This window comes from Pinus tabuliformis, chromosome Q (genome assembly GCF_031772625.1).
Source record: "Pinus tabuliformis cultivar Carrire ecotype Pingquan chromosome Q, CPIR1, whole genome shotgun sequence".
Classification (NCBI taxonomy): domain Eukaryota; kingdom Viridiplantae; phylum Streptophyta; class Pinopsida; order Pinales; family Pinaceae; genus Pinus; species Pinus tabuliformis.
In genome coordinates this window covers 47522472-47548974 of record NC_142296.1, presented here as the reverse complement: position 1 = coordinate 47548974, position 26503 = coordinate 47522472, and the positions used below count along the sequence as shown (strand labels likewise).

The 26503-nt window shown below is 38.0% G+C and overlaps 2 protein-coding genes across 4 annotated transcripts in view; both read right to left on the bottom strand.

The window, feature by feature from the left end:
- LOC149218235 (S-adenosyl-L-methionine-dependent methyltransferases superfamily protein) overlaps positions 1 to 26503 on the bottom strand; it is a 176345-nt gene that overhangs the window by 12599 nt on the left and 137243 nt on the right. The window lies entirely within an intron of this gene.
- LOC149218236 (kinesin-like protein KIN-14U) lies at positions 13600 to 15298 on the bottom strand. 2 transcript variants are annotated; one of them, XR_016248615.1, is made up of 2 exons: positions 14326 to 15298; positions 13600 to 14181 (listed from the first exon to the last, which is right to left on the bottom strand). XR_016248615.1 is itself a non-coding variant. In XM_089382367.1 (2 exons), the coding sequence occupies exons 1-2, from the start codon at positions 14628 to 14630 to the stop codon at positions 13923 to 13925; spliced, it is 408 nt and encodes a 135-aa protein (XP_089238493.1). In that variant the 5' UTR covers positions 14631 to 15298; the 3' UTR covers positions 13600 to 13922. The 2 variants fall into 2 exon arrangements, 1 of the variants encoding a protein (XP_089238493.1); XM_089382367.1 differs by having other exon boundaries at positions 14482 to 15298.

Genomic DNA, 26503 nt, shown 5'->3' with positions numbered 1-26503 from the left:
TACTTATCGGAATCAAATGATCTTTAGACCAATCCTACACCTCTCGATGAGAGGAATCTAGAAAAAATATCAGAAGCCATAAATAAGGTGATCCACATGGAGTTTGGCACTAGTTGCCAATTTTAACACTCCCTCTCAACTAGGGAGAACTTCATCTGCAATCCGTCAGACTGTCACTGCTATCCATCCATCAAATGCACTGTCCTGTACAGCTTGACCCCACTCTTCTCTGCTCTGCTTTGCTCGAACCATGAAGAAGAAGAAATGATCGAGGATGTATCATACCATCCTCCACTGACCCAAAGTCAGTGTTAGAGTGTGAACCACTCTCACTGATCCCAGATCAATATCATTGATCCTAGATCAATGGAGGTCATCCTAGCATAGGGAGTACGGTAGATACAGCGATGTGTCCATCGATAGTACTACTATGGTCCCTATCCTCATCTCCCTGCTCATGGATCAGATGGGAGGTACTTCCCATGAGTCCCAGATTGCATGGGTAGGATGCCTCGACAGGAGAACTAATCATCCTGTCCACAGGAGAACGAATCATCATATCCAATGGATGCCATGGAGAACTAATCATCCTGGCCTACAGGAGAACTAATCATCCTGTTCCACAGTTGCCACGGAGAATGAATCATCCTGGCCCACAGGAGAACTAATCATCCTGTTCCACAGTCGCCACAAGGTGTCACAGGGGAAGGTTGAACCTTTACCCTGTACATAGTGCACCACCAAGGAATGGTGAGTCGCCCTGTTGTCACATGTCGCTCCAAGAAGTACCCCGCGCCCCCCTAGAGCTCCCAGAGCTCAATACATCATACTCAACCCTCATAAGAGGGTCTCTGAACGACACCAAGTCGTTCTCGGAAAGTCAGGAATTTGACCTTTCCTAGGGGCTTTGTCAAAATGTCGGCGACCTGTTCATCTGTACCGATATGTTGGAGCCTTATTGCTCCTCGCTGCACCATATCTCGAATATAGTGGTACCTGATATCGATATGCTTGGAGCAATCATGAAATACGGGATTCTCTAATAAACGGATCTCGCTCTGGTTGTCACACAGGATCACGGTGGTATCCAATGTAAATCCAAACAGCTCACTGAAGAGCTTTCACAACCAGACTGCCTCACAGGAGGCCATGCTAGCAACTATGTACTCTGCCTCAGCGGTGCTTAAAGCCACCGACTTCTGCTTCCTGCTCATCCAGGATATCATGGCAGATCCCAAAGAGAAACAGCACCCAAAAGTGCTCTTTTGGTCCACCACACTGCCTGCCCAATCAGCATCAGTATACCCAAGTAGTCTCACATTTCCGGTAGTGTATCTCAACCCATGAGTGATTCTGCCACGAAGATATCTCAACAGATTCTTGGCACCAATCCAATGTGAGTGGTGAGGCTCAACCATATGTTGACTCAATGTGTTGATTGCAAAGCATATATTCGGACAGGAGTTCACCAAGAACATTAATGCTCCGACGAGTTGACAATACTTGGTAGAATTTCGTAAAACAGGTCTAGCAACACTACTGCTTAACTTCTTGAAGTCAAGCTCCATCGGGGTAGTTACGGGCTTGCAATCCACCATATCGAATCTCTCCAATATCTTCACCACATATTTTCCTTGAAATAGGAAAATCTCCCTTGGTTTCTGCCAAACTTCCAGTCCTAGGAAATAGTGCATAAGTCCTAGGTCTTTCATCTCCAACTTTGGAGCCAGCTCCCTCTTACATTCTTGAATGAGATGGTCTGCACCTGTTAGAAAGAGGTCGTCAACATATAGCACCAGTATGAGAGGCTTGTCATCTATAACCTTAAAGTAAGGGTTAGGGTCGGCTTCACTCCTAGTGAATCCCAGCTTCATCAAGTAGCTATCGATCCTCTCATACCATGCTCGGAGTGCTTGCTTTAGCCCATAGAGGGCCTTCTTCAACCTGCACACATGAGATTCTCGATCATAAATTTCAAATCCTTCGAGTTGCTCCACATAGACCTCCTCTTTGATCGAACCATGTAAGAACGCAGTCTTGACATCCATCTGATGTAGGTTCCATCTTTGCGAAGCAGTAAGGGCTATGATCGAGCGGATGGTGGTATATTGGGCAACAGGTGCAAATATCTCGTCATAGTCTATACCTTCCTTTTGGGAGAAGCCACGAGTGACAAAACGAGCCTTATACTTTTCCGCACTTCCATCAACTGCATGCTTTATCTTGTAAAGCCATTTTGAAGTGACAACTGCTTTGTCCTGGGGTCTGGGGACCACATCCCAAACATCATTTTTCATAATGGACTCATATTCCTCGGTCATAGCATCCTTCCATACTTGATTCTTGACAGCATCTATGAATGACGAAGGCTCATTTTGGATGATCATGCTCATGATGGTCAGGTATCCCTGATACCTGTTCAACTTCTTACTTTCACGGAAGGTTCCTCTGGGTGCAATGTGTCCTTTAGCATCATCAAGTGTCCCCCTAAGCCATGAAGGCCTCTTCTTATAAGAGGAAGGCTCTTGCGGAGCAGGATCAATATGATCCATAGGTTCTTCCACATCAGGCATCGTCTCATCTTCCTTTTCCTTCGGTTCCCTGGTGTCAGCTTCTTTAGATCCCCTTAAAGTAAGGCTTCTTTAGATCCCCTTAAAGTAAGAAGATTGTCTAATTTGCTAAGAGCCATATCTTCGTCAAAGGTGACATCATGACTAATCTCGACTTCCCTTTGACCAGCTACATAGATTCTATAGCCCTTGGTATTTTCGCTATAGCCCACGAGGATTCCTTTCTTTCCAAATGCACCTAATTTATTCATTTTCTATTTAGGTACATGAAAATATACAGGGCTTCCAAAAATTCTAAAATGAGATACGTCAGGTTTCTTACCAGTGAACATTTCTTCGAGAGTCTTGGAACCCAATGCTTGATGAGGGCATTGGTTTTGTACATATACGGCAATATTTGCAGCTTCGGCCCATAGAAACTTCGAAAGTCTTTCATCATGGGGCATAGCACGGATAGCTTCCACAATTGTACGATTCTTCCTTTCCGCCACACCATTCTACTCAGGAGTATATGGTGTACTAGTCTCCCTCTTAATGCCAGCCTCTTTGCAAAAGTCATGAAACTCATTGGATTCATATTCAGTCCCATTATCAATCCTTAAGGTCTTGATCTTCTTTTCGGTTTGATTCTCAATCAAGGCTTTGAAGTGTCGAAACCAGGAGAACACTTCATCCTTCTTTTTCAAGAATTATATCCAAGTCTTGCGAGAATAATTATCTATAAAAGTGAGGTAATATAAATATCCTCCCAAGGAGTTCACAGGCATCATACCAGATATGTCTGAGTGAACCAACTGCAATATATCGGAGGTCTTGCTTTGGCTTGAGGGGAATGGTCCCCTTTTGAGCTTTCCTTCGACATAGCCTGGACACACACCTTCTGGCTCTAATCTGAACTCGGACATCCCGGTCACCATTTTTCTTACATCGGGTAAAGCTTTATAATGAAGGTGAGCAAATCTCCAATGCCATAGTTCGGACTGAAGAGATGTGTCACAAGACATGACACCTAGCGGACTTCCTCTGACTTGATATAATGAATCAACTCGAAACCCAAGAGTAAAAGCATCTTTAAAGTTCTTTTTCCATACACGTACCTTGCCATCGCTGAAGGCCACCTTGTAGCCTTTGTCTTCCATTGCCAAAATGGACGCCAAGTTCTTTTTGAGATCAGGTACATATAATACATCTCGTAAGTGGATGGTATTACCCAAATTCAATTGAAGAGTGACATTTCCTATGCCTTTCACGGGATATTTTGAATTATCTCCAAGAACAATTTCCAGGTTGGTTTCCTTCTCTATCAGATTATAGAGAGCTTCTTTGAACCAGTGAAGTGCTTTGAGGCACCATTATCAATAAGCCAATTTCCCAGCGAGTCTAGGGGAGTAGTAGTAGATAGAGCTGCTGGTAGATAATATTCATCTTGCTTATTGTTAACAGTGTTAGATTCGTACCTGGAATTTCTTGCCTTCTTGAATGGTTGTCCTCTTCCTTGATTTCCGGCACTTCTTTTACCTCTGCCATTTGACCCGCCATTCCTATGATTGCCTTGAGAGGGATTTTGATCATCGTCCCGGTGTGAGTCCCTTTTATCAAGGCACTCCCTTGCATAGTGACCCGTTTTATTGCAATTGTAACATCATCCTTTTCTTCCACCCTTTGGTCCAACCTTTCCTTTGAATTTAGCCCCGGAATTGTTTCTTCTTTTAGCATGAGACGAAAAGGCAGAGGGATGACCTTTAAGTATGCGCATTTCTTGCTCTTCCATCCTCCTTTCTTCTTGAATGCATCTGGCCATTAATTCCTCAAATCCAGGAATTACGTTATTGTTGAGAAGAGTAGTCCTGAATATATACCATTCAGATGGTAGTCCTCCAAGAGTTGTGAGTGTCATTTCCCTGTCAAGAATTACCTCCCCAATAGATAGGAGATCGTTCTTGATCTTAGTGATCCTTAAGAAATATGCTTGCATACTCTCATCTTTGCCCTTCTTAATTTCCTTCAGCTTATTTCTAAGAAACAAGACTTGATTTGCATCATTAACTCTAAATAAACTCACCAGTCTATCGTAGATTTCCTTGGAGGTGTTTAGCTTGGAAACATAGGCCACCAAGTGCTTGTCGATAGAGTCCCAGATGATCTTCCTTGCTTTGACTTCTCCCTTGGTCCATTTGTTCCTAGCTGCAGCAGATGCATTTGATGGAGGCACAACAATTCCGCCTCTCACATGGTCCAAACTCCAACACTTCCTGTTCTTCTAATGTTAGATTGAGAAACATCTTCCATCCGTGATAGTCAGACTTCTCAAGGAGTTTGTCTTCAACAGGGAAATGTGTTGAGGACCCCATGATTTATTTCAGATAGCCTTGCCAACCTTCTCTTCGGCGATTGCTCTTGCTCTTGCTTGGGCTTTGTTTTCACCTCAGCTCTGATACCATGTTAAATTATGGTATGTTCTATGCTTAGAGCAGTTTAAATATTTTTCTTCTTATTATCCACAGATTAGCAATCATATATACATTAAGTAAAGTGCAAATAGAACATTAAATTATCAACAAAAAACAAGCCAAGACAAAAGACACAAGATGTGGCGGCTAGCCAGGGACAAACCCCAATACGGGGAAACCTTTGATCAAATCTTTTTTTACCTTTAATAGTGTTGACCACTACATGTCAACTACCCATAGCAATACACTCCCTTTTTTCGCAAATGGGATAGCGCTTGATCGATGTGCCTGTGCCATTTGACTTCCATCATCAACCTGATCGTGTTATGATTGTAAACCCAGTCTACATGTGTAAATTGTAAATAATCTTAGCAGATATGAGTCATGTATGTAAATTGCCTGGGTGGACCTCATTTTCTAGTGATAATCTACATTCCGGAAGGTTTTTTGTCTCACTGATCCATGATCGGCAGAGTTTTCCTTCAACCTAACCCCAATGACGAAATGAATTTTGTCATTAGAATCTTAGGGGAATCCTAGTGCGTTAATCTGCTAGATTATATTTGGTTGCAGAACTGGGTGGTCTATGAGGGTCTATGTCAAATGGGTTTTCCCCCTTCGGATGTAAAATTGTAAAAGAAATGATGTAAAGTGTCTTGAGGGTTAGAAAATGTTTTAATCCCCTCATAAGTCTCAAGTCCTAGGTCCTAGGTAATTTTCCAAAGGCTAAGTTCGAGGATCCAAAAATAAATTAAAAAAATTAAAAAAAATAAATTAAAAAATAGATAAAATAATAATAAAATTAAAATAATTAAAATATTTATAAAAAAAATTAAAAAAATAAATAAATAAATAAAAATAATAAAATAATAATAAGTCAAATCTTTGAGTAAATAAATGCAGAATTTTAATTTTTTAATATATTAAAATGCATTTAAAAATTCGACGGATGAGATTAAAAGAAATCTTGATCCTCATCAACGATCGAGATCATTTTGATATGGATCACTCGAACTAGCCGTTGGGAATTTTTCCTTTAAATACGGTGCTAGGGGTCATTTGAGATCATTCGATCTGTGAGTCTTGTGCTGAAGAAAGCGCTCTTGTTAACTTTTTCTTGTGCAATAAAGAAAGACTTTGGGGTTGAAAACTTGCTGGTGTTACTCTCCTGAAATGCTGTAAGCTGTTTTATTTTTTGCATAATTTTATTTTCAGCCATTAGTAATAGCTTGATGAGGAGTTATGTTGAACACAAGTATCTTGTTCACTCACTAGGGTTTTAATAATAGTAGAATTTCTGGAAAAAATGGCAGGTAATCTCCATTGGATTTGGAATTTAGTATTGTTTTTTCCCTCTTTATTAATAACTGAAGTGAGTTGTGCAGGAAATCCAGATTGAGAAGATTAACGGGCATTTGGGGAAGTTCTAGGCTGAACCAGCCAACTCCCGAAAAGCATTCTCTTGTAGAGCCCAACTAGTTTCAATTCTGGGTCTATCATTTAAATTTATTTTTGAATTGCATGAGAGATTTCTAAAGTATCTCATAGTAAATCTGAGAATTCTGAAGTATTTTTGTGGATCATTGACAAATCTCGCTGCTTAGAGTCATAAATCTGTAAAAGTTGTAATTTAGCTGGTTCTTAGGGTTTTTAGGGTTTCATTTACTTCTTTTTTTTACATTTTCAAGTTCTGGTTGCTTGTTTTCATTGATTTCAAGTTGCAGGTATAGGTTTTGAAAATTTTGCAGGGATAATCTTCAACAGGGTTTCAAACTGTTCTGAAGAAGGTCAGCTATATGCTAGCTGAGGTTTTATTTCCAAAAAAAAAAAAAAAAAAAAAAAAAATTCTTTTTAAACGCTGTGTGAAGCTCCTGGATTGTTGCCAAGCTTTAACAATACCATTTTTCAACTCAGCTCCCTATCTATCAGCTCTTTTTCTCAGCAACCTGCCATACGCTCTGCAAACCTACAAGTTACCAGCATTCTGCCATCTTGCTCCTCTCCTGCGCGTGAAATGTCTGGCCATCAGCGTGACTGCTCCATCAGACTTGAGCTCCTCACGCTGCCAGGCCTCCGATATCTCCACTGTCCCTTCCTCATCCGCTCCTTTCTCACGCTGTTGTAGTCTCCTCCAGCCACGTTGCTCCAGCATCTGTTAAAAAAAAAAAAAACAAAACACGCTCATCCTCCTGCGTGAAGCATTTCCTGCCCTCCTGCAGTTCTCTTCACGCTCCGCCAAACCTGCAGACAAAACTGTTGCTCGTATGCCCTTTCTCCTCACGTCGACTTCCCTCTGCGGCCATCAACCTAGTCTCAGCAACGCTATTACATCCATTTCCTCCCTTACGCAGCTATTCCTGCACGTATCCCTCACGCAAAATCCGTTTCTCACTCCCACAGCATCCAAACTCTCCTATCATCGACGTCTCTGCCTCTAACTTGTAGCAGAACCAACACATCTGCCCGCAGCATCCCAAAACTCTGTTGCTTTTTCCCTTGTGCCTGCTAACCAACCGCAAACCCTCTCCACTTGCGTATCTCTCTACCGCCGTCGACCTGTATGCATCAACAAAACAAGTTTTTTTTTTCGATTTTCTCTAATAAGACATACTTTACGTTTAGAGTTTAGCTTTCGTTTTTTATATATTCTTTTGACTCAGGGTTTGTAGATTTTATTTTCATAGCTTGTTAACTTTAGGACTTCAACGAAAATGAGTTTTTTGATTTGGTTTATGTTTTTATTTTTTTTATAAAAGGCATAATAAAAAAATAAAAAATAAAAATTAGGTTTTTGATCAGGCCCTAGTTTAGATCGGATTTTAATTTTAGATATTTTAGATGTTAGCTTTGTTCTATTTTCATTTTAAGTTTAGAATTTTATAGATATCAAAAAAAATATAAAATTAAAAAAAAGGGCTTAAAAAAGCTTTCCTTCAAGTTTCATTTTTTTTTAGTTTTGTTCATTTTTTGTAGATTTAAACTTTTTAGCTTAGAATAAAATAATTAAAAAAAAAAATCATAAAAGGCATAAGATTAGATTTTAGATTTATTTAGATTGTAAATTTATTTGTTTTTTTTTGTTTGACTTTTGAGTTTAATAATATAAAAAATAAAAAATAAAAATAATCTTTAGGCCCTTTTATTTTGTTCTATAGTTTAGATTTTTATTTAGATTTAAATCTTTGTTTCAGTTTAGCTTAGTTGTGTGATTCTAGTTTTCATTTATTTTTAGTTTTTGCTTAGTTCATTTTTGTTCTATTTTGAAAATCATAAAAAAATAAAAATATAAAATATAAAAATTTTGAAATATTTCTGTGTCGTATTTAGTCTTAGCATATTTTGTCACATTTCAAAATTTTGGTATTTTCCGCTAAGGCTAATAGACTTTTTGGTATTTTCCGCTAAGGCTAAAAGTGATAACTGGTTAGCATTTAAAATTACGTGGTTATTTAAAGCATTTAATCTTTCGTATTTTGATTGCTAGAATATTGTTAAGCCATTGAGTATTTATCAATTATCTCGCATTTGGTAAAAGTTAATCTTTGTTTGAGTTATTTGATGGTAAATGATTGTTAATAAGTTCATATTTCTGCAAGCATTTGATAAATAATCATTCAGTCATTAACTCCATAAGGCACTGGTCTATTAACTTAATAAAATCAATTAAGTGCTTGTTTCCCCTCGTGTCTCCCAACCCAACTGGTCCACCATTGGTCATCCATTGTCCCATAGGGTCTGCCCCCCTTAGCCGCCGGAGACAGGCTTAAACGGAGAGATCGGGGATCAAGGTGACAGCCCCCGGTCTAAGCGTTGTCGTGACAATCTATGCAACAACATTTTTTGGCGCCATTGCCGGGGATAGAGTTTTTTCTGTCCTTGGTCCTTTCCTTTCGAGCTTTTCCGTGTTTCACTTCCTATCCGGGTGGCGATTCCACTTCATATATCATCTGCAAGAGTGTATACTAAAAGACATCCAAGTAGTCTGTGCAATCCTGCTCCTGATCCTGAAAGGGCTCTCAGGGTACGATTACACAAACTCTCTTGTGTACTCTTTTTGTTAAACTCGTACAAGAAGCCCTCTCTGATATCCATTTGCTTTTTACTAGTCCAATTGGGCACGACATCATGGATATGTATGCCCCTTGCGATTTTTCTAACGTTCCAGGGTATCCCAATGATCTTCCATCACTTGGGATAGATAAGTTGCCTAGCTTTCAGGGAGATAATGCGATTAGTGCTAATTTGCATCTGAGAGATTTTAGTATATGGATGGCTAAGTATGCAAGGTCTGCTGATTTCGATCATGAGGATGTTAGAATGACTTTTTTTATTTTAACCTTGGGGGGCAATGCTCATGAGTGGTTTACTGAAAAGCCTTGGAATTCATTTGATTCCTTACAATCGATCATTAATGCCTTTAAGGAAAAGTATGGAGATAAGAGAGAAGGAAGACACCTTGTAAAAGCCATTAGCATAATAAAAAAGAGAGAGAATGAAACTGTTGAAGAATTTAACAAAAGGTTTAACGGTATTGTTAGAGAATTACCTCAAGACTATAAACCTACCGACAAATCTCTTCGAGATTTTTACATTGATGCCTTTAGTCCTGAGCCATCTTATGAATTGAGGCGTGCTAGACTTAATGATTATAGGGATTGCCAAGCCTTAGCTATAGAGCTTGAAAAGGACAAGGCAGCATCTGGGAAGTCTGAGATCCCAGGTTTCGATAGGGCTGCTATGAAACTAAAAGAACCTAAAGGAAACGCAGTTCAAGAGCCTGAAAGCGAATTTGTTCTCAAATTGCTCCAAAAGATTGAAACCATGGAAATTAATCATAATAAGGAGATAGCTACTTTGCATAATAGGTTGGTCCAAATGGAAAGAGCGCAAACGCAAAATTTCCAACCTCGAAATAATAATAATAGAAATAACAATTGGCAAAAGAAGGGTCAATCTAGTGAGCAGAGACCTCCTAATCCGTTAACTAATTTGGTCGACAATGCTCCTCCTTACTATCGGGTTTGTGATGCTCTTCATGAAGAGGCTACTTGTCCCATCGTTAGAAGAATTTTAGATAATGGAATGGTTGGGGCAGGTGATCAAATAAATGTAGTAGGTAACAAGTTTCCTTTGTCTATGTATGATTGGATAGAGGTCAAGGAAAATAGTTGTGACGTTATGAATCCTTCAACAGCTTTTAGTATAAATAACCTTGAAAATGAAGATGACATTTTGGCTAGGTTATATGGTGAAAAACCCTCTCCAGAGCAAATCATGGAAATTGCTAGAGATAAAGGTTTAACCTATCAAAGAAGGGATAAAGATCAGAGCGGGAATCAAATTCCCCCTCGAACTTTTAACCCTGGTTTAAACTCTGGATTAGATGTTGATTTGGGAAGTTGGTTTAACAATGCGAAAATCTGGGTTCCTGTCTCCGAGATTGCTAAAATCCCTTCCCAAAGAGACAAGTTACTAAAAGCTATTCAGGGTCCTCAAGTAAATATTTCTCAACAGAAGACTCGGGAAGTTGACTATCACGATGCTCCCATATATTTGCAAAGCTTAGATGCAGATAACAAAGATCACCAGCCTTTCTTTATCACCTTGTTAGTTAATGGGTATAAATTGAATAATTGCATGTTGGATTCTGGTGCATCAGCTTGTGTAATGACTAAAAGAGTCATGGAATAGCTTAACTTAAGAGGTTCTAGACCCTACTATAACATATGTGCCATGGATTCTAAGAAAATTGAAGTGCATGGTTTGATCAAAGATTTACAAGTTCATCTATCAGTTTACCCAGACATCATAATTGTTATGGATATAGTTGTCGTTGATGTGCCTGATGCCTGGGGTATGCTTTTATCCAGAAAGTGGGCCTCTGACCTAGGAGGAAGTATTCAAATGAATTGGTCATATGCTATGATTCCTTCTCCTAGAGGTGATGGTTTTGTAAGACTTAATAGAGAGCCCGAAAGAAAATTCCATGTTGAAGATCCTAAGAGACCTCACAACGAGATAATTAAAGAGCAATCTAACATTGGGAATTACGCTATCATGTCTAATTTCATAATTCCTCCTGATGATAAGATTAAGGATCTCAATGATAAAGTTTGGTACATGTACTTTGATGGTGCATCGTCTAGGCATGGTAAAGGTGTTGGAATAGTGCTTAAATCTCTCCTTGATCACATTTTCAAGTTTGCCTATTGATTAGAATTTGAAGCAACCAACAATGTCGCTGAATATGAGGTTGTATTGTTGGGTCTTGAATTGGTGAAGTCTTTGAAAATTAAGTTGCTTAGCATTAAGGGGGATTCTGATTTAATTATCATGCAGCTTAAAAATAAATTCACATGTAAAAATCAAAGACTAAGGAATTATCGAAATGCTGTGTGGGATACTATGGAACATTTTGATGCCCTTGACCTTGAAGCTATCCCAAGAGAGCAAAATAGTTTGGCGGATGAACTTGTCGTAGCTGCGACTACCTTCTAGTTATCTGATGAGCTAATTAAGGATAAGATCAAAACGGAAGAAATATTTAGACCATCTGTTCTAGATAACTCAGAGCATTGGCAAGTCTTTAATGATGAAAAGCAAGTCATTCGTTTTCTTAATAGTTTGGATGAGTTTAAGGATTTCCGGATAGATTCTGAGGATGGATCTTTAAATCATGAGCATATCATAAATCCTACTCCTAGGAATGTGGTTGCCTTAGAGCAACACTTTGATCGTCACGATGCCACGAAGTTGAGAGAGGAAAATAAAATGGACCCAGGCGAATATCTCGAGATAAACATTGGTACTTCTGAGAACCCAAAGATTGTTAAAATTGGTAAAGGTACTAGTGTGGAGGAAAGAAAAAAGTTAACTAATTTACTTCGCGAGTATCGAGATGTTTTAGCTTTTTCTTATGATGAATTAAAGGGCTATAGGGAAGATATCATAAAACATACTATCCCCTTAAAAGATGAAAATGCTAAACCCTTTCGCTAGAAACTTAGGCAGATTAATCCTAAGTTAGCCCCTTTGGTTCAGAAAGAGCTTGCGAAAATGCTTGCGGCTGGAATTATCTCTCAAACAAGGCATTCGACATGGTGTTCAAATCTCGTGATTGTTAGGAAAAAGAAAGGTGAGAAAGGCTCTGTGCCGATTTTCGAAATCTTAATCTAGCATGCAAGAAAGATAATTACCCTTTGCCAAGCATGGAGACTTTGTTGCAAAGAGTAACCGGTTCTGGAATGATGTCGTTACTGGACGGTTTTTCTGGGTATAATCAAGGGTGGGTTAAAAAGGAAGATCGTCATAAAACCACATTCACCACACCATGGGGTACTTTTGAATACATTAGAATTCCGTTTGGATTAACCAACGCCAGAGCTACATTTCAAAGGGCTATGGATTATGCCTTCAAGGGGTTAATCAAGAAAATTATTGAGATTTACCAAGATGATCTTACTGTATTTTCTAAAGATGGTATCAGTCATATAAATCATCTTAGGCAGGTTTTCGATAGATGTAGAGAATACGGGATTTCTTTGAATCCAGCTAAGTCTGTTTTCGGAATAACCGAAGGGAAATTACTTGGCCATATCATTTCTAAGGATGGAATCAAGATTGATCCTAAAAGAATTGAAGCAATCCAAAAGATTCATCTTCCTCATAATCTTAAATCCCTTCAGTCTTTCCTTGGAAAGACAAATTTTCTTAAAAGGTTTATTCCAAATTACACAGAAATAGCTAAGCCTATTCAAAGTCTTCTGAAGAAAGATGCAAAATTTGTGTGACAAGAAGATGGCAAAAAGGCTTTTCAAGAAATCAAATGCGCTATTGCAAGAGCTCCTGTCTCAGTCTTAGTTAGTCCCGATTATTCCAAGGATTTCATGATTTTTTCTTTCACTTCCGAAGATACCATTGCTGGTGTCCTGTTACAAAAGAATAAAGATGGTCACGAGCAACCTATTGCTTTCATGAGTAGAGCACTTCAAAATTCTGAATTAAAGTACAATACCATGGAAAAGCAAGCTTATGCCCTGGTCAAGTCTCTTAAGCACTTCAAAACTTATGTGGGTTATTCTAAAATCATTGCTTTTGTCCCACATTCTGTTGTTAAAGATATATTAACTCAAACCAATTGCTTAGGGACTCGCGCTAGGTGGGTTACTAAAATGCAAGAATATGATTTAGAGATCAGACCCACCAAGCTAGTCAAAGGCCAAGGTTTGGCTCAAATGTTCACTGAAAGTAATGAAAAGACTCTTGGTTTGTTTTGTCTTAGCGATTTATCTTCGCCGGAATTGCAAAGATTAGGAGAGCATGAGTGGTACAAGGACATCGTTTATTACTTGATGAATCTTACATGTCCTAACCATTTAGCTGCTCATAAGAGAAGGGCTCTTAGACTCATTGTTTTACAACCAGGCCGAGTTGACTCGGAAACGGCCTGGTCAAACCGAGCCGATAAAAAAAATTACGACCAGGCCAAGTAACCGGCTAGGTTGGCCGAGTCAACTATGACTCGGCCTAGTCATCCAATGACCAGGCCGAGTCATAGTTGACTCGGTCAACCAGGCCGAGTACGTATTGACCAGGCCTAGTCATTGGAAAACGGCTGGGCAGCGTAAAAAATAAATTTTATTCACTTTTTTTTGGATTTGTGGTGTGAAATTAATCTGTTTGGATGTCTGTAATTTTATTATGAAGTACACAATGCATAAAGTATGCCATGAACCATTGCAAAACTATTTGTAATCAAGTTAATAAGAAGGCGCCTTGCTTATAAAAGGTAACCTCTCCCTCGTAATAGAATGGTGATATTCTTTTCAGAATCTTGCTGTTTATCTCTCTGATGTTTTCATTATGTCAGGTATGACTAATTTTTTTCAGATCTGCAAGTAGATCAAAGATCCTCTTCATACTTTCGAATCCAAAAGTCCAAGTACCTGTAAGATATGTGAGGCTGTTTTCCCTGCAATATACTGATAACATCTCCAAAGACAGAAAGTGACAAGTTTATAGCTTTTGCTTCTTCCATAGTTTGGCCACTAGCCTGTGTCTTAAGAATTTGTTCGCTTCCACCTAAATTAACCATCCACAACTTACCTGTTATGGCGTATGTCTCATCAACTCTCAAACCCCTAGTGACAATCCTGATCAAGCTGAAAAGAGGAACAGCGTTCTTCAGGAAAAGCTTTCTAATATGCATTTTCTGAAAAACCAAATTTCCCAGTAAGCAAAATTATGCTGAAAGGTGTATTAACACATCTAACCTTTAGTGTTGTATCTAGATTCTAGATGTCTACCTGTAATACATATCTTCTTGCTTACAGAGACAAAAGGATGTCATGAATCCACTGGACTTGAGGTTTTTCATTCTTTAAGATTTTGCTGAGGACCTCAATCAGGAAAAAACAGAGCACAAAATTTAGTAAACCCCACTGCCACAGTGCAACTCTCACCTATGTGACCTGCTTGAAGCCTCATTGACATTGGTCCACACAGTAGATCTTGTCCATCTGCCAATAAGGTACCATAGAAATGCTTGTTTGAAATCCATCGCTACAGCTTCAATCAGATTTTTAATCTCCATACCACTTGGTGCATCCATTTGAATTAAAAGGCTATACCAATATTAGAAAGTTCTTCAATCTATTCAAATCTTTAAATCAAGCTCTGTGAGAGAATAGAAGCACATTTCAAAATCTTGATTTGAGAGGCAAATCAATCCCAACACTTAAATAACCAAAATTTTCCTTATGCAGAATATAAAATGGCATTATGTAATTACTACCACAATCCAGAATTACTATTGCAGCACCGCAAACATATTAATAAATCCATTTAGAAACATGGAAGACCTGGTAAAAACAAGCAAAATTTGTAAATATGAAGAGCATTTTAACACAGAAGAATTAAATAGAAACACATATCTATATATGTTTAGTTTTCAAGGTTAAAATGTGTATACTATAATCTAGAACCTGAATTAAAAGTGTTCGAACCAAAGTGTAAATACATAAGACCCTCCGGTATAAACCCCCCTAGTCAAGTTAAAAAGTTTGATCATATGTTGTCTTCCATCTATATTATAATGCTATGTGTTTGGAAACATGAATGAAAATCTTTAAAATTATGTTTAAAATATTTAAAATTATGTTTTTTTATAAAAAAAATAAATATTTAATGTATTTTTTACAACGACCGAGTCATTGAAATCGACTAGGCCGAGTCATTACCGAATCCTGGTCGGAGTCGGAGTCGATCCTCGGCCTGGTCGGAGTCCTGGTCCTGGTTGTAAAACACTGCTTAGACTAAAAGCCACTAAGTATTGCCTTATGAAGGATGGCCTTGGATGGAGAAATCCTGAGGGCATAGTACTTAGGTGTGTTGATGAAATTGAGTCCAAGAAATTAATCTCTGAGTTTCATTCAGGATTTTGTGGTGGTCATTATGCTGCTAGAACTACCGCCCACAAAATTCTAAGAGCTGGTTATTATTGGCCTTCAATTTTTTCTGATGTGCATAAGTTTGTTAGAACTTGTCAAGCCTGTCAACTATTCACTGGGAAACAGAAGCTTGCTGCCCTTCCCCTACAACCTATCATTGTAGAGGCACCTTTTCAGCATTGGGGTCTGGACTTCATCGGGAAGTTCCATGAAAATTCTAGCAATGGCTACTCATGGATTTTGACTACTACTGATTATTTCACTAAATGGGTTGAAGCCATTCCTACTAAGAATGCCACTGAAAAGGTTATTATAGATTTCATTGAAAATAATATCATTACTAGATTTGGTGTCACTGCTAAGATCACTACTGATAATGCCAAGGCTTTTAATTCTTCAGAGTTTTCATCTTTCTATTTCAAATATAGCATTATCTTATCTCATTCATCAAATTACTATCCTCAGGGTAATGGTCTGGCTGAATCAAGTAACAAGAATCTCATAACCATTATCAAGAAAATAGTAGGGGATAATAAGAGATCATGGGATAGCAAAATCAAGTATGCTTTATGGGCGGATAGGATCACTAAGAAGAAAGCTACTGGTAAATCTCCCTTTGAATTAGTTTATGGCTTGGATGTAACCTTACCTGTGCATCTGAAATTGCCAGCTTATCAACTCCTTTAGCATTTTACTACTAATAAAGATGTTGTTTAGAATAGAATAGATCAGATTGTGGAGTTAAATGAAGCTCGTAGGACAGCTTTTGATGCTATATGTAAGAATCAATCTAACATTAAGAAAAGCTTTGATAAATCCTCTCGATCTAGATCTTTGCAGGTGGGAGATATGGTACTTCTTTGGGATCGCAAGAATGAAAAACCAGGAAAACATAAGAAGTTCAACAGTTTGTGGCTGGGACCGTACATCATTCGAAATATAGCTGGACCAAACTCATTCCACTTGAGCAAATTGGATGGCGAACCACTTGATCTACCTGCAAATGGCCAAATGCTCAAGCTATTCTTCAAAGATGATATCTGATGCCATGGGGCATCCTTTGTCATTTCAGCATTTTATTTCTGTTTTAGGATTAGATTTACTTTCCTTGTTATTAGATAGTTAATAAATGAAGAGCTTATATCTTTCATGTGCTTAATGTTGTATGATGATTGTTGAATGGACGCTACTTATTTCTATTGTGTGTTGCGTGGGTGCAGATTCTGGATTCTCACATTCCTACAGTGCATCAACGTGTCCCCAAGTAGAGCCAGATGTTGACCACTACGTGTCAACTACCCATAGCAATACACTCACTTTTTCGCAAAAAGGATAGCGCTTGCCCGATGTGCCCGTGCCATTTGACTTCCATCATCAACCTGATCGTGTTATGATTGTAAACCCAGTCTGCATGTGTAAATTGTAAATAATCTTAGCAAATATGAGTCACGTATGTAAATTGTAAATAATCTTAGCAAATATGAGTCACGTATGTAAATTGTAAATAATCTTAGCAAATATGAGTCACGTATGTAATTTTCTAGTGATAATCTACGTTCCGGAAGGTTTTTTGTCTCACCGATCCATGATCGGCAGAGTTTTCCTTCAGCCTAACCCCAAATCCGGAATGAATTTTGTCATTAGAATCTTAGGGGAATCCTAGTGCGTTAATCTGCTAGATTATATTTGGTCACAGAACTGGGTGGTCTATGAGAGTCTATGTCAAATGGGTTTTCCCCCTTCAGATGTAAAATTGTAAAAGTCATGATGTAAAGTGTCTTGAGGGTTAGAAAATGTTTTAATCCCTTCATAAGTCTCAAGTCCTAGGTCCTAGGTAATTTTCCCAAAGGCTAAGTTCGAAGATCCAAAAAAAAAAAATTAAAGAAATTAAAGAAATAAATTGAAAAATAGATAAAATAATAATAAAATTAAAAATAATTAAAAATAATAATAATAAAATTTATAAATAAATAAATAAACAAAATAGAAATAAAAATAATAAAATAATAATAAGTCAAATTTTTGAGTAAATAAATGCAGAATTTTAATTTTTTAATATATTAAAATGCATTTAAAAATTCGACGGATGAGATTAAAAGAAATCTTGATCCTCATCAATAGTCGAGATCATTTTGACATGGATAACTCGAACTAGCCGTTGGGAATTTTTCCTTTAAATAGAGTGCTAGGGGTCATTTGAGATCATTCGATCTGTGAGTCTTGTGCTGAAGAAAGCGCTCTTGTTAACTTTTTCTTGTGCAATAAAGAAAGACTTTGGGGTTGAAAACTTGCTGGTGTTACTCTCCTGAAATGCTGTAAGCTGTTTTATTTTCTGCATAATTTTATTTTCAGCCATTAGTAATAGCTTGATGAGGAGTTATGTTGAACACAGGTATCTTGTTCACTCACCAGGGTTTTAATAGTAGTAGAATTTCAAGAAAAAATGGCAAGTATCTCCATTGGATTTGGAGTTTAGTACTATTTTTCCCCTCTTTATTAATCGCTGAAGTGAGGTATGCAGGAAATCCAGATTGAGAAGATTAACGGGCGTTTGGGGAAGTTCTAGGCTGAACCAGCCAACTCCCGAAAAGCATTCTCTTGTAGAGCCCAGCCAGTTTCGATTTTGGGTCTATCATTTAAATTTATTTTTGAATTGCATGAGAGATTTCTGAAGTATCTCATAGTAAATCTGAAAATTCTAAAGTATTTTTGTGGATCATTGACAAATCTGGCTGCTTAGAGTCATAAATCTGTAAATGTTGTAATTTAGATAGTTCTTAGGGTTTTTAGGGTTTCATTTACTTCTTCTTCTTTTTTACATTTTCAGGTTCTGGTTGCTTGTTTTCATTGATTTCAGGTTGCAGGTACAGGTTTTGAAAATTTTGCAGGGATAATCTTCAACAAGTTTTCAAACTATTCTGAAGAAGGTTAGCTATCTGCTAGCAGAGGTTTTATTTCCAGGGAAATCAAATAAAAATAAATAAATAATAAAATAAAAAATAAAATAAAATAAAAATAAAAAATAAAATAAAATAAATAAATAAAAATAAAAATTTCGATTTTTTTTTTTAAAAAGCTGTGTGAAGCTCCTGGATTGTTGCCAAGCTTTAGCAATACCATTTTTCAGCTCATCTCCCTATCAATCAGCGCTTTTTCTCAGCAACCTGCCATACGCTCTGCAAACCTACAAGTTACCAGCATTCTGCCATCTTGCTCCTCTTCTGCACGTGAAATGTCTGGCCATCAGCATGACTGCTCCATCAGACTTGAGCTCCTCACGCTGCCAGGCCTCCGATATCTCCACTGTCCCTTCCTCATCCGCTCCTTTCTCACTCTGTTGCAATCTCCTCCAGCCACGTTGCTCCAGCATCTGTTAAAAAAAAAAAAAACACGCTCATCCTCCTGCGTGAAGCATTTCCTACCCTCCCTGCCGTTCTCTTCATGCTCCGCCAAACCTGCAGACAAAACCGTTGCTCGTATGCCCTTTCTCCTCACGTCGACTTCCCTCTGCGGCCATCAACCTAGTCTCAGCAAAGCTGTTACATCCATTTCCTCCCTTACGCAGCTATTCCTGCACGTATCCCTCACGCAAAATCCGTTTCTCACTCCCGCAGCATCCAAACTCTCCTATCATCGACGTCTCTGCCTCTAACTTGCAGCAGAACCAGCACATCTACCCGCAGCATCCCCAGACTCTGTTGCTTTTTCCCTTGTGCCTGCTAACCAACCGCAAACCCTCTCCACTTGCGTATCTCTCTGCCGCCGTCGACCTATATGCATCAACAAAACAAGTTTTTTTTTAGATTTTCTCTAATAAGACATACTTTACGTTTAGAGTTTAGCTTTCATTTTTTATATATTCTTTTGAGTCAGGGTTTGTAGATTTTATTTTCATAGCTTGTTAACTTTAGGACTTCAACGAAAATCAGTTTTTTGATTTGGTTTATGTTTTTATTTTTTTTATAAAAGGTATAATTAAAACAACAACAAAAAAAAAATAGGTTTTTGATCAGGTCCTAGTTTAGATCAGATTTTAATTATAGATATTTTAGATTTTAGCTTTGTTTTATTTTCATTTTAAGTTTAGAATTTTATAAATATCAAAAAATATATAAAATTTAAAAAAAAAGGGCTTAAAAAATCTTTCCTTCAAGTTTCATTTTTTTTAGTTTTGTTCATTTTTTGTAGACTTAAACTTTTTAACTTAGAATAAAATACAAATAAAAATCATAAAAGGCATAAGATTAGATTTTAGTTTTATTTAGATTGTAAATTTATTTGATTTTTTTTGTTTGACTTTTGAGTTTAATAATATAAAAGTAAAAAATAAAAAAAATAAAAAAATAATAATAATCTTTAGGCCTTTTTATTTTGTTCTATAGTTTAGATTTTTATTTAGATTTAAATCTTTATTTCAGTTTAGCTTAGTTGTGTGATTCTAGTTTTCATTTATTTTTAGTTTTTGCTTAGTTCATTTTTGTTCTATTTTGAAAATCATAAAAATAAAATAAAATATAAATATAAAAATTTTGAAATATTTCTGTGTCGTATTTAGTCTTAGCATATTTTGTCACATTTCCAAATTTTGGTATATTCCGCTAAGGCTAATAGACTTTTTGATGTGGGATTAATATTTATCATTTTTTATGTGGTTAATGTGCTCAAATGTTCATTTGAATATCAGCTATATAAAAGTGATAATTGATTAGCATTTAAAATTACGTGGTTATTTAAAGCATTTAATCTTTCGTATTTTAATTGCTGGAATATCATTAAGCCATTGAGCATTTATCGATTATCTCGCATTTGGTAAAAGTTAATCTTTGTTTGAGTTATTTGACGGTAAATGATTGTTAATGAGCTCATATTTCTGCAAGCATTTGACAAATAATCATTCAGTCATTAACTCCATAAGGCACTGGTCTATTAACTTAATAAAATCAATTAAGTGCTTGTTTCCCCCCGTGTCTCCCAACCCAACTGGTCCACAGTTGGTCATCCATTGTCCCATAGGGTCTACCCCCCTTCGCCGCAGGAGACAGGCTTAAACGGAGAGATCGGAGATCAGGGTGACAGCGCTCGGTCTGAGCATTGTCGTGACAATCTGTGCGACAACAAATAGTTTAGCAAAGAGAAATAGTACAAAATCTGAATTCTGTAATTTTATATCAGCAGCAGCAAACCCTAGATCAGCAAAGTCAAACTTGGTCAAACTAATTGAAAATGACCTCTAAAATACTTGGTCAATTTCCGGCCAACTTGTCCTCGAACAGCTTGAAGAAACAGCCCTAGAGCAACCCCAAAACTTCAGTCAATTTGCAGATTTCTAAAGTCAACCTGCAGCCCTAAACTAGGGTAGTTAATACCGGTCAAACCAGAAGCCAGATCACCTCGATTTTCATGCCAAAAATTGTGGCCTGCCTAGGAGAGGCAACCACACCCAATCCGCACTTCTGGATGGGCAACGCTTGGTCAACGATGGTCAAAGAGATGACCTGATGTCCTAGTGTCCTCCTTTCTGTGTCTTCCTTGCTCTAGGACGTCTTCCTTTCAGCCACACGTGTGAGAAAGAGAGGCTTATTTTATGCGTAGGAGAGGGAGAGAGAAGATGAGTGAATGAATTGTCCAAATGAAGAGAATGCTCCTTGTATTTATATGCAAACGTTGAAGATGAATAGACGTGACTATTGGGCTTCTGAGCCTACATAAGTTTGTTGGCCGACCTTGACAATTTGTCCATAATCAAAATAAATTCATATCTCCATAAATACTTATCGGAATCGGATGATCTTTAGATCAATCCTACACCTCTCGATGAGAGGAATCTAGGAAAAATATCAGAAGCCATAAATAAGGTGATCCACATGGAATTTGGCCCTAGTTGCCAATTTTAACATAAGCTCATTTACTCGATTTCTCTAATGACTTGTTGTACTGGAAGGCTAGGGGATGCCTTGGATCCAATGTTGCAGTTATCGTTATCGGGAGATTATCGGCAAGGAAAAAAATCAGAAAAATCGTAAAAATCAGGAAATCATCGGAAAAAAAATCGTAAAATACAAAAATATTCATTTTTTTCCAATTTTATTAATATCTAAAGCATCTACAACATAAAATAAATACATTGACACATAAATATGATAAAAGAACTAATATATAAGATGTTTAATATCATTTCTAGTGCTACATCGCCATAACAGTGAATCATGTCCTGAATAGTAAGTCCCGATTCCTGAGTCCCAACTCAGCCTCAAAATATCAACAAAAAATATAATAATGTATCTCATATCATGAGTCATAATGTCATATACAATGAAATGAACCAAATAACTGAAGTCCAATACTATTGATTTCCTCTGCCCCTCTTGCGAGAAAATGCAATAGCTTTCCCTTTCCGTCTAGAAGTAGATGCCGGTGGAGTTGGCAGTGGACTCTACTGTGCTCTAGAAGCTGAAGAACTAGGAGCTACAGGAGGTAGACCACGTCCTCTACTGGTGACAGGGGTAGCCTGGGTAGGTTGTATCACCTCCTCTTCATTATCAAAAAATCTTCAAAAAAAAAAAAAAAATTGAAGATTTTTTCAAGTTATCGCACTTTTTTGCGAAAATAAAAAAATAAAAAAATAAAATAAAATAAAAGATAACGTAAAAATCAGGCGATAATATCGCCAAACTCAAAAAATCGCGATTTTCCAATATTATCGCGATTTTCGCAACACTGCTTGGATCTTATGCAGGAATGCAGATGGTCTCCATCTTGGGTTTGCTATCCCTATTACGAGATCCTAATCCTCCAAAGGGCAACATTGGCACATGTAGGGTGTGCATTGAGAGCCATGGGCATCCACAACAGCAGATAGCACTCCATGGATCCCCACAGCCATTCATAGATTACTCATGGTTCACTTATGGTACGAGGAAGATGCACTTGATCCATCATGCCCAGCGGGCCCCATATTTGCACCATACACTTGGCAGGAAATCCAGAACTTGCACGATGATGTGGCATCACCTACACCATCCTAGCCCTTGTAGGCGATCTACAGGCATCTTCAATTTTTTGGAGACCCATGAGGACACTTGTGTGCCCCACATGTCATTTGGAGCACCACGGATTATTACAAGGGGCCACCCCGTTCTCCACTACTTTTGAGGGTCCTACTCTTCATTAAGGCACCCATGGACCTCATTAGGCCTCTTAGAGGGCCCTATGACATGCATAGATTATTATCATTTGACCTCTTAAGAGGGCTTATTCTTTCATTCATGAGCTAGTTTGGTGGGCTTGTCACCAAAAGTTAAATTATTATAACATTATTTTATTTTTGGGGCTTATGTAGGCCAAGGAGGCTAATTCAAACTCGTCATTAGTGTATAAATACAAGTGAGATGAGTTCATTATCTCATCATCACTTTGGATTGGATCTCTTCTCTCTCTTGAGAATTTTGCACTTTTTCTAGTGGATGAATTGGAGCTTTATGGATGAATTTTGATGTGTGGATATTGGTCTATCTTATCTTGGAGCTTCTCTTTTGTCAATTGTGGATGGTTGGATATATTATGTTACATGTAAGTACATGCTTTTAATGTTCTTCTTGTTTTATTTTGTCATATACATCAGACTCAGATTTTCGTTATTTTTGGGGCTAATTGTTGCATGCATTTATCGCTTTAAATTGTGGAATTTTGTCTCTATTATAGCATCTCTCAATGTATGGTGTTAAATTATGGTATGTTCTGTGCTTAGAGTAGTTTACTTATTTTTCTTCTTACTAGCCACATATTAGCAATCACATATACATTAAGTGCAGATAGAACATTAAATGATCAACAGAAAACAAGCCAAGACAAGAGGCACAAGATCTGGTGGCTAGCCAGGGACAAACCCCAATGCAGGGAAACCCTTTGATCAAATCTTCTTTTATCTTCAATAGTTCAACAGAGAGAAATAGTACAAAATCTGAATTCTGTAATTTTATATCAGCAGCAGCAAACCCTAGATCAGCAAAGTCAAACTTGGTCAAACTAGCTGAAATTGACCTCTAAAATGCTTGGTCAATTTCTGGTCAACTTGTCCTCAAACAGCCTAAAAAAACAGCCCTAAAAGTTCAGTCAATTTGCAGATTTCAGAAGTCAACTGCAGCCCTAAACTAGGGCAGTCAATACCGGTCAAACCAGAGGTCAGATCACCTCGATTTTCGTGCCAAAAATTGTGGCCTGCCTAGGAGAGGCAACCACACCCAATCCGCACTTCTGGAAGGTCAATGCTTGGTCAACGTTGGTCAAAGAGATGACCTGCTGCCCTAGCGTCCTTCTTTCTGTGTCTTCCTTGCCCTAGGACGTCTTCCTTTTAGCCACACATGTGAGAGAGAGAGAGGCTCCTTTTATGCGTAGGAGAGAGAAAGAGAGAAGATGAGTGAATTGAATTGTCCAAATGAGGAGAATGCTCCTTGTATTTATATGCAAACGTTGAGGTTGAATAGACATGACTGTTGGGCCTCTGAGCCTACGTAAGTTTGTTGGCCGACCTTGACAATTTGTCCATAATCAAAATAAATTCATATCTCCATAAATACTTATCGGAATCAGATGATCTTTAAATCAATCCTACACCTCTCGATGGGAGGAATCTAGGAAAAATATCAGAAGCCATAAATAAGGTGATCCACATGGAGTTTGGCCCTAGTTGCCAATTTTAACATATGGGCCATGTAATTTGAACGAAATCTCCTAGGGGTAATTCTATCAACTAATTGACTTTGATAAGCCATCTCCTTTGAACATCGAAGTATAAAAGTTGCAAGATTGCTTCTCTTTGACCTAGAAGGCTAAGCGAAGTGGTCTTGAGACCTCCTTGACTGGGAATCAAAGATCCTCACTCATATTCATCATAGACTCCATTCTCCCAAGACTAAGGCACTGATCTACCAAGAGGTGGTCATCTAAAATCATATCTTTTCACCTTTTTCCAGGTCTAGCAAAGTTGGGTCACTTAGGGCACCATTTTCCCGGAAAACTACCCATCCAAAAATTTCGATCTCTTAAGGGTCTCCTGTACTAGTGTTTCCTCAAGACCTCCTCCCAATTTGAAGCCATTCCAACAGTGGTGTTATGAGAACAGCCAAGCCCTAGCTTCAGGATCAAACATTGCCCTAGCATCCGCAAAGGCTAGTACCTTATTGGATCATTTCAAACATTTAAGTGGATATTCTTTCTTTGATCCATTTCCATACCTTCTCCAGGTTAGAGACATCATTGGTTGCCATACTCTTCTCCCCTACCCTAGACTAGGTCCACTTGGTCTTGTTCATTTGAAAAGACAATTCTTCAAGAACCATCTGGGATACCAATTTCAACAAGGATTTTAGGGATTGGGAAATTCCTTCACAAGTCATATCCCATAAACCTAACCCTCAAATCCTCCCTTCCTTTCCCTAGAAGACATTGTACCTTGCTTAGAAAGCAAGCAAGCTCTATCTTTCTAACTCTTCTGGGAAAGGGATTATTTGGGTCACTCCACATCCTTTCATTGACTTATCCTTCATCGGTGACTCCATAATATACCGGGTCTCCTCCCATCGATGAAAGCCCGTAAATAGAAGGGACCCTTAGCCAAGGTGACAGTGGGCTAAGTCTCCATTTGTTTCCATTGGCCTAGCATTTGCCATTTAGGGATCCCCCTTAGGTCCCCTGATAGTTTGAGCGGTAACACACCACATTGAAGCAACACATTCACAGGGGGAAAAGCACCATGACAGGTGGAGCACAATATAAGTTGACATTGATGTCAGTGGGGGAGGAAACATTGGAAGAGAAAGTGTATTGCCATCAATGACAAAGGGGGTGATTGTTGAAGTTTTCATTGATGGAAATGCATCCTAAAACCCTATCCCTAACCCTAGGACCTAGATGATTCCCTAACTCTAAAACATAATAAATCCAATTCATTATCCTTTTCTCTAATTGCAAATGCATTAAAAAATATTATGCTATCACTAGGGGATTATAAGATGCTTTTAAATACAGAAAAGCATAAAAAAGGGGGGGCATTCATCTAAAGGAGACAAGTGGCAGTTTTTGCAAATACCATTATACTGAAATGCAAGTATGTCAAAATTAAACAATCACAGGAAAATTCGAAATCTTATATGATGCACATGTTGTCCCTCAAGTCGGCTTTATCTAAATAAGATGTCTTTTCATATTTAAGAAAAATCCACTATATATAAATCTACGTTTCATTCATTCCAACATTAATTTCGACGAAGAAAAATACAGGAGTTCACAACTCGTGAACTAAGGAGATAAGAATTTGGGTTTTACATTGTAAATAGCATTAGAATACATTTGTCGACACGTTTCGAACCAACAAGTGTGGTTCATCATCAGGACAAGTTGAAGAACCAGATCATGGTTGCATGTTAATAGTGAGAGCAGGGCTTCCAACGGCTATATTTGACTAGGAAACGGCTATATTGGACTGGGCAACTAGACTAGACAAATGGCTATATTTGACTAAGAAACGGCTAAATTTCACTGGCCACCCAGACTGAACCAAGGGATAGGGATAGGACCTAAAAAACTTGATATGGATCAGAGCAGCCTAAATTCAACAATTGTAAATAGCAATTCAGCCCACTGTAACATATCCGTTGAGTAATTTATCTCAGTTCTTTTGAAAATTCTTCTCTGCACACTACACAGACCTTTCCCCTGTGAAGATTTTGTTCGAATTTGTCACCTATTGGAGGGTCGGATTTGTCACTTGTGGAAGAGTCTCGGACCTATGACATAGTTAAGTTTCAAACTATTGAAAAATCTCATATCTACTTCGAACTTGTGGTAGCAAGGCTTGGACATGCGGCAACCTCCCTCAAAAATTAGATTTTGTGGTGATTAGGTGTTGTAAGGATCTCTTTTAGATTTCAGTCCTGTGGTGATTCAGTTCTGTAGAGAAGTCCTTTTGAGCCTATATTTCCAGAACAACGATACTACTCGGACCTGGGTTTCAGTGTTAATTCAAACTGGTGACGAT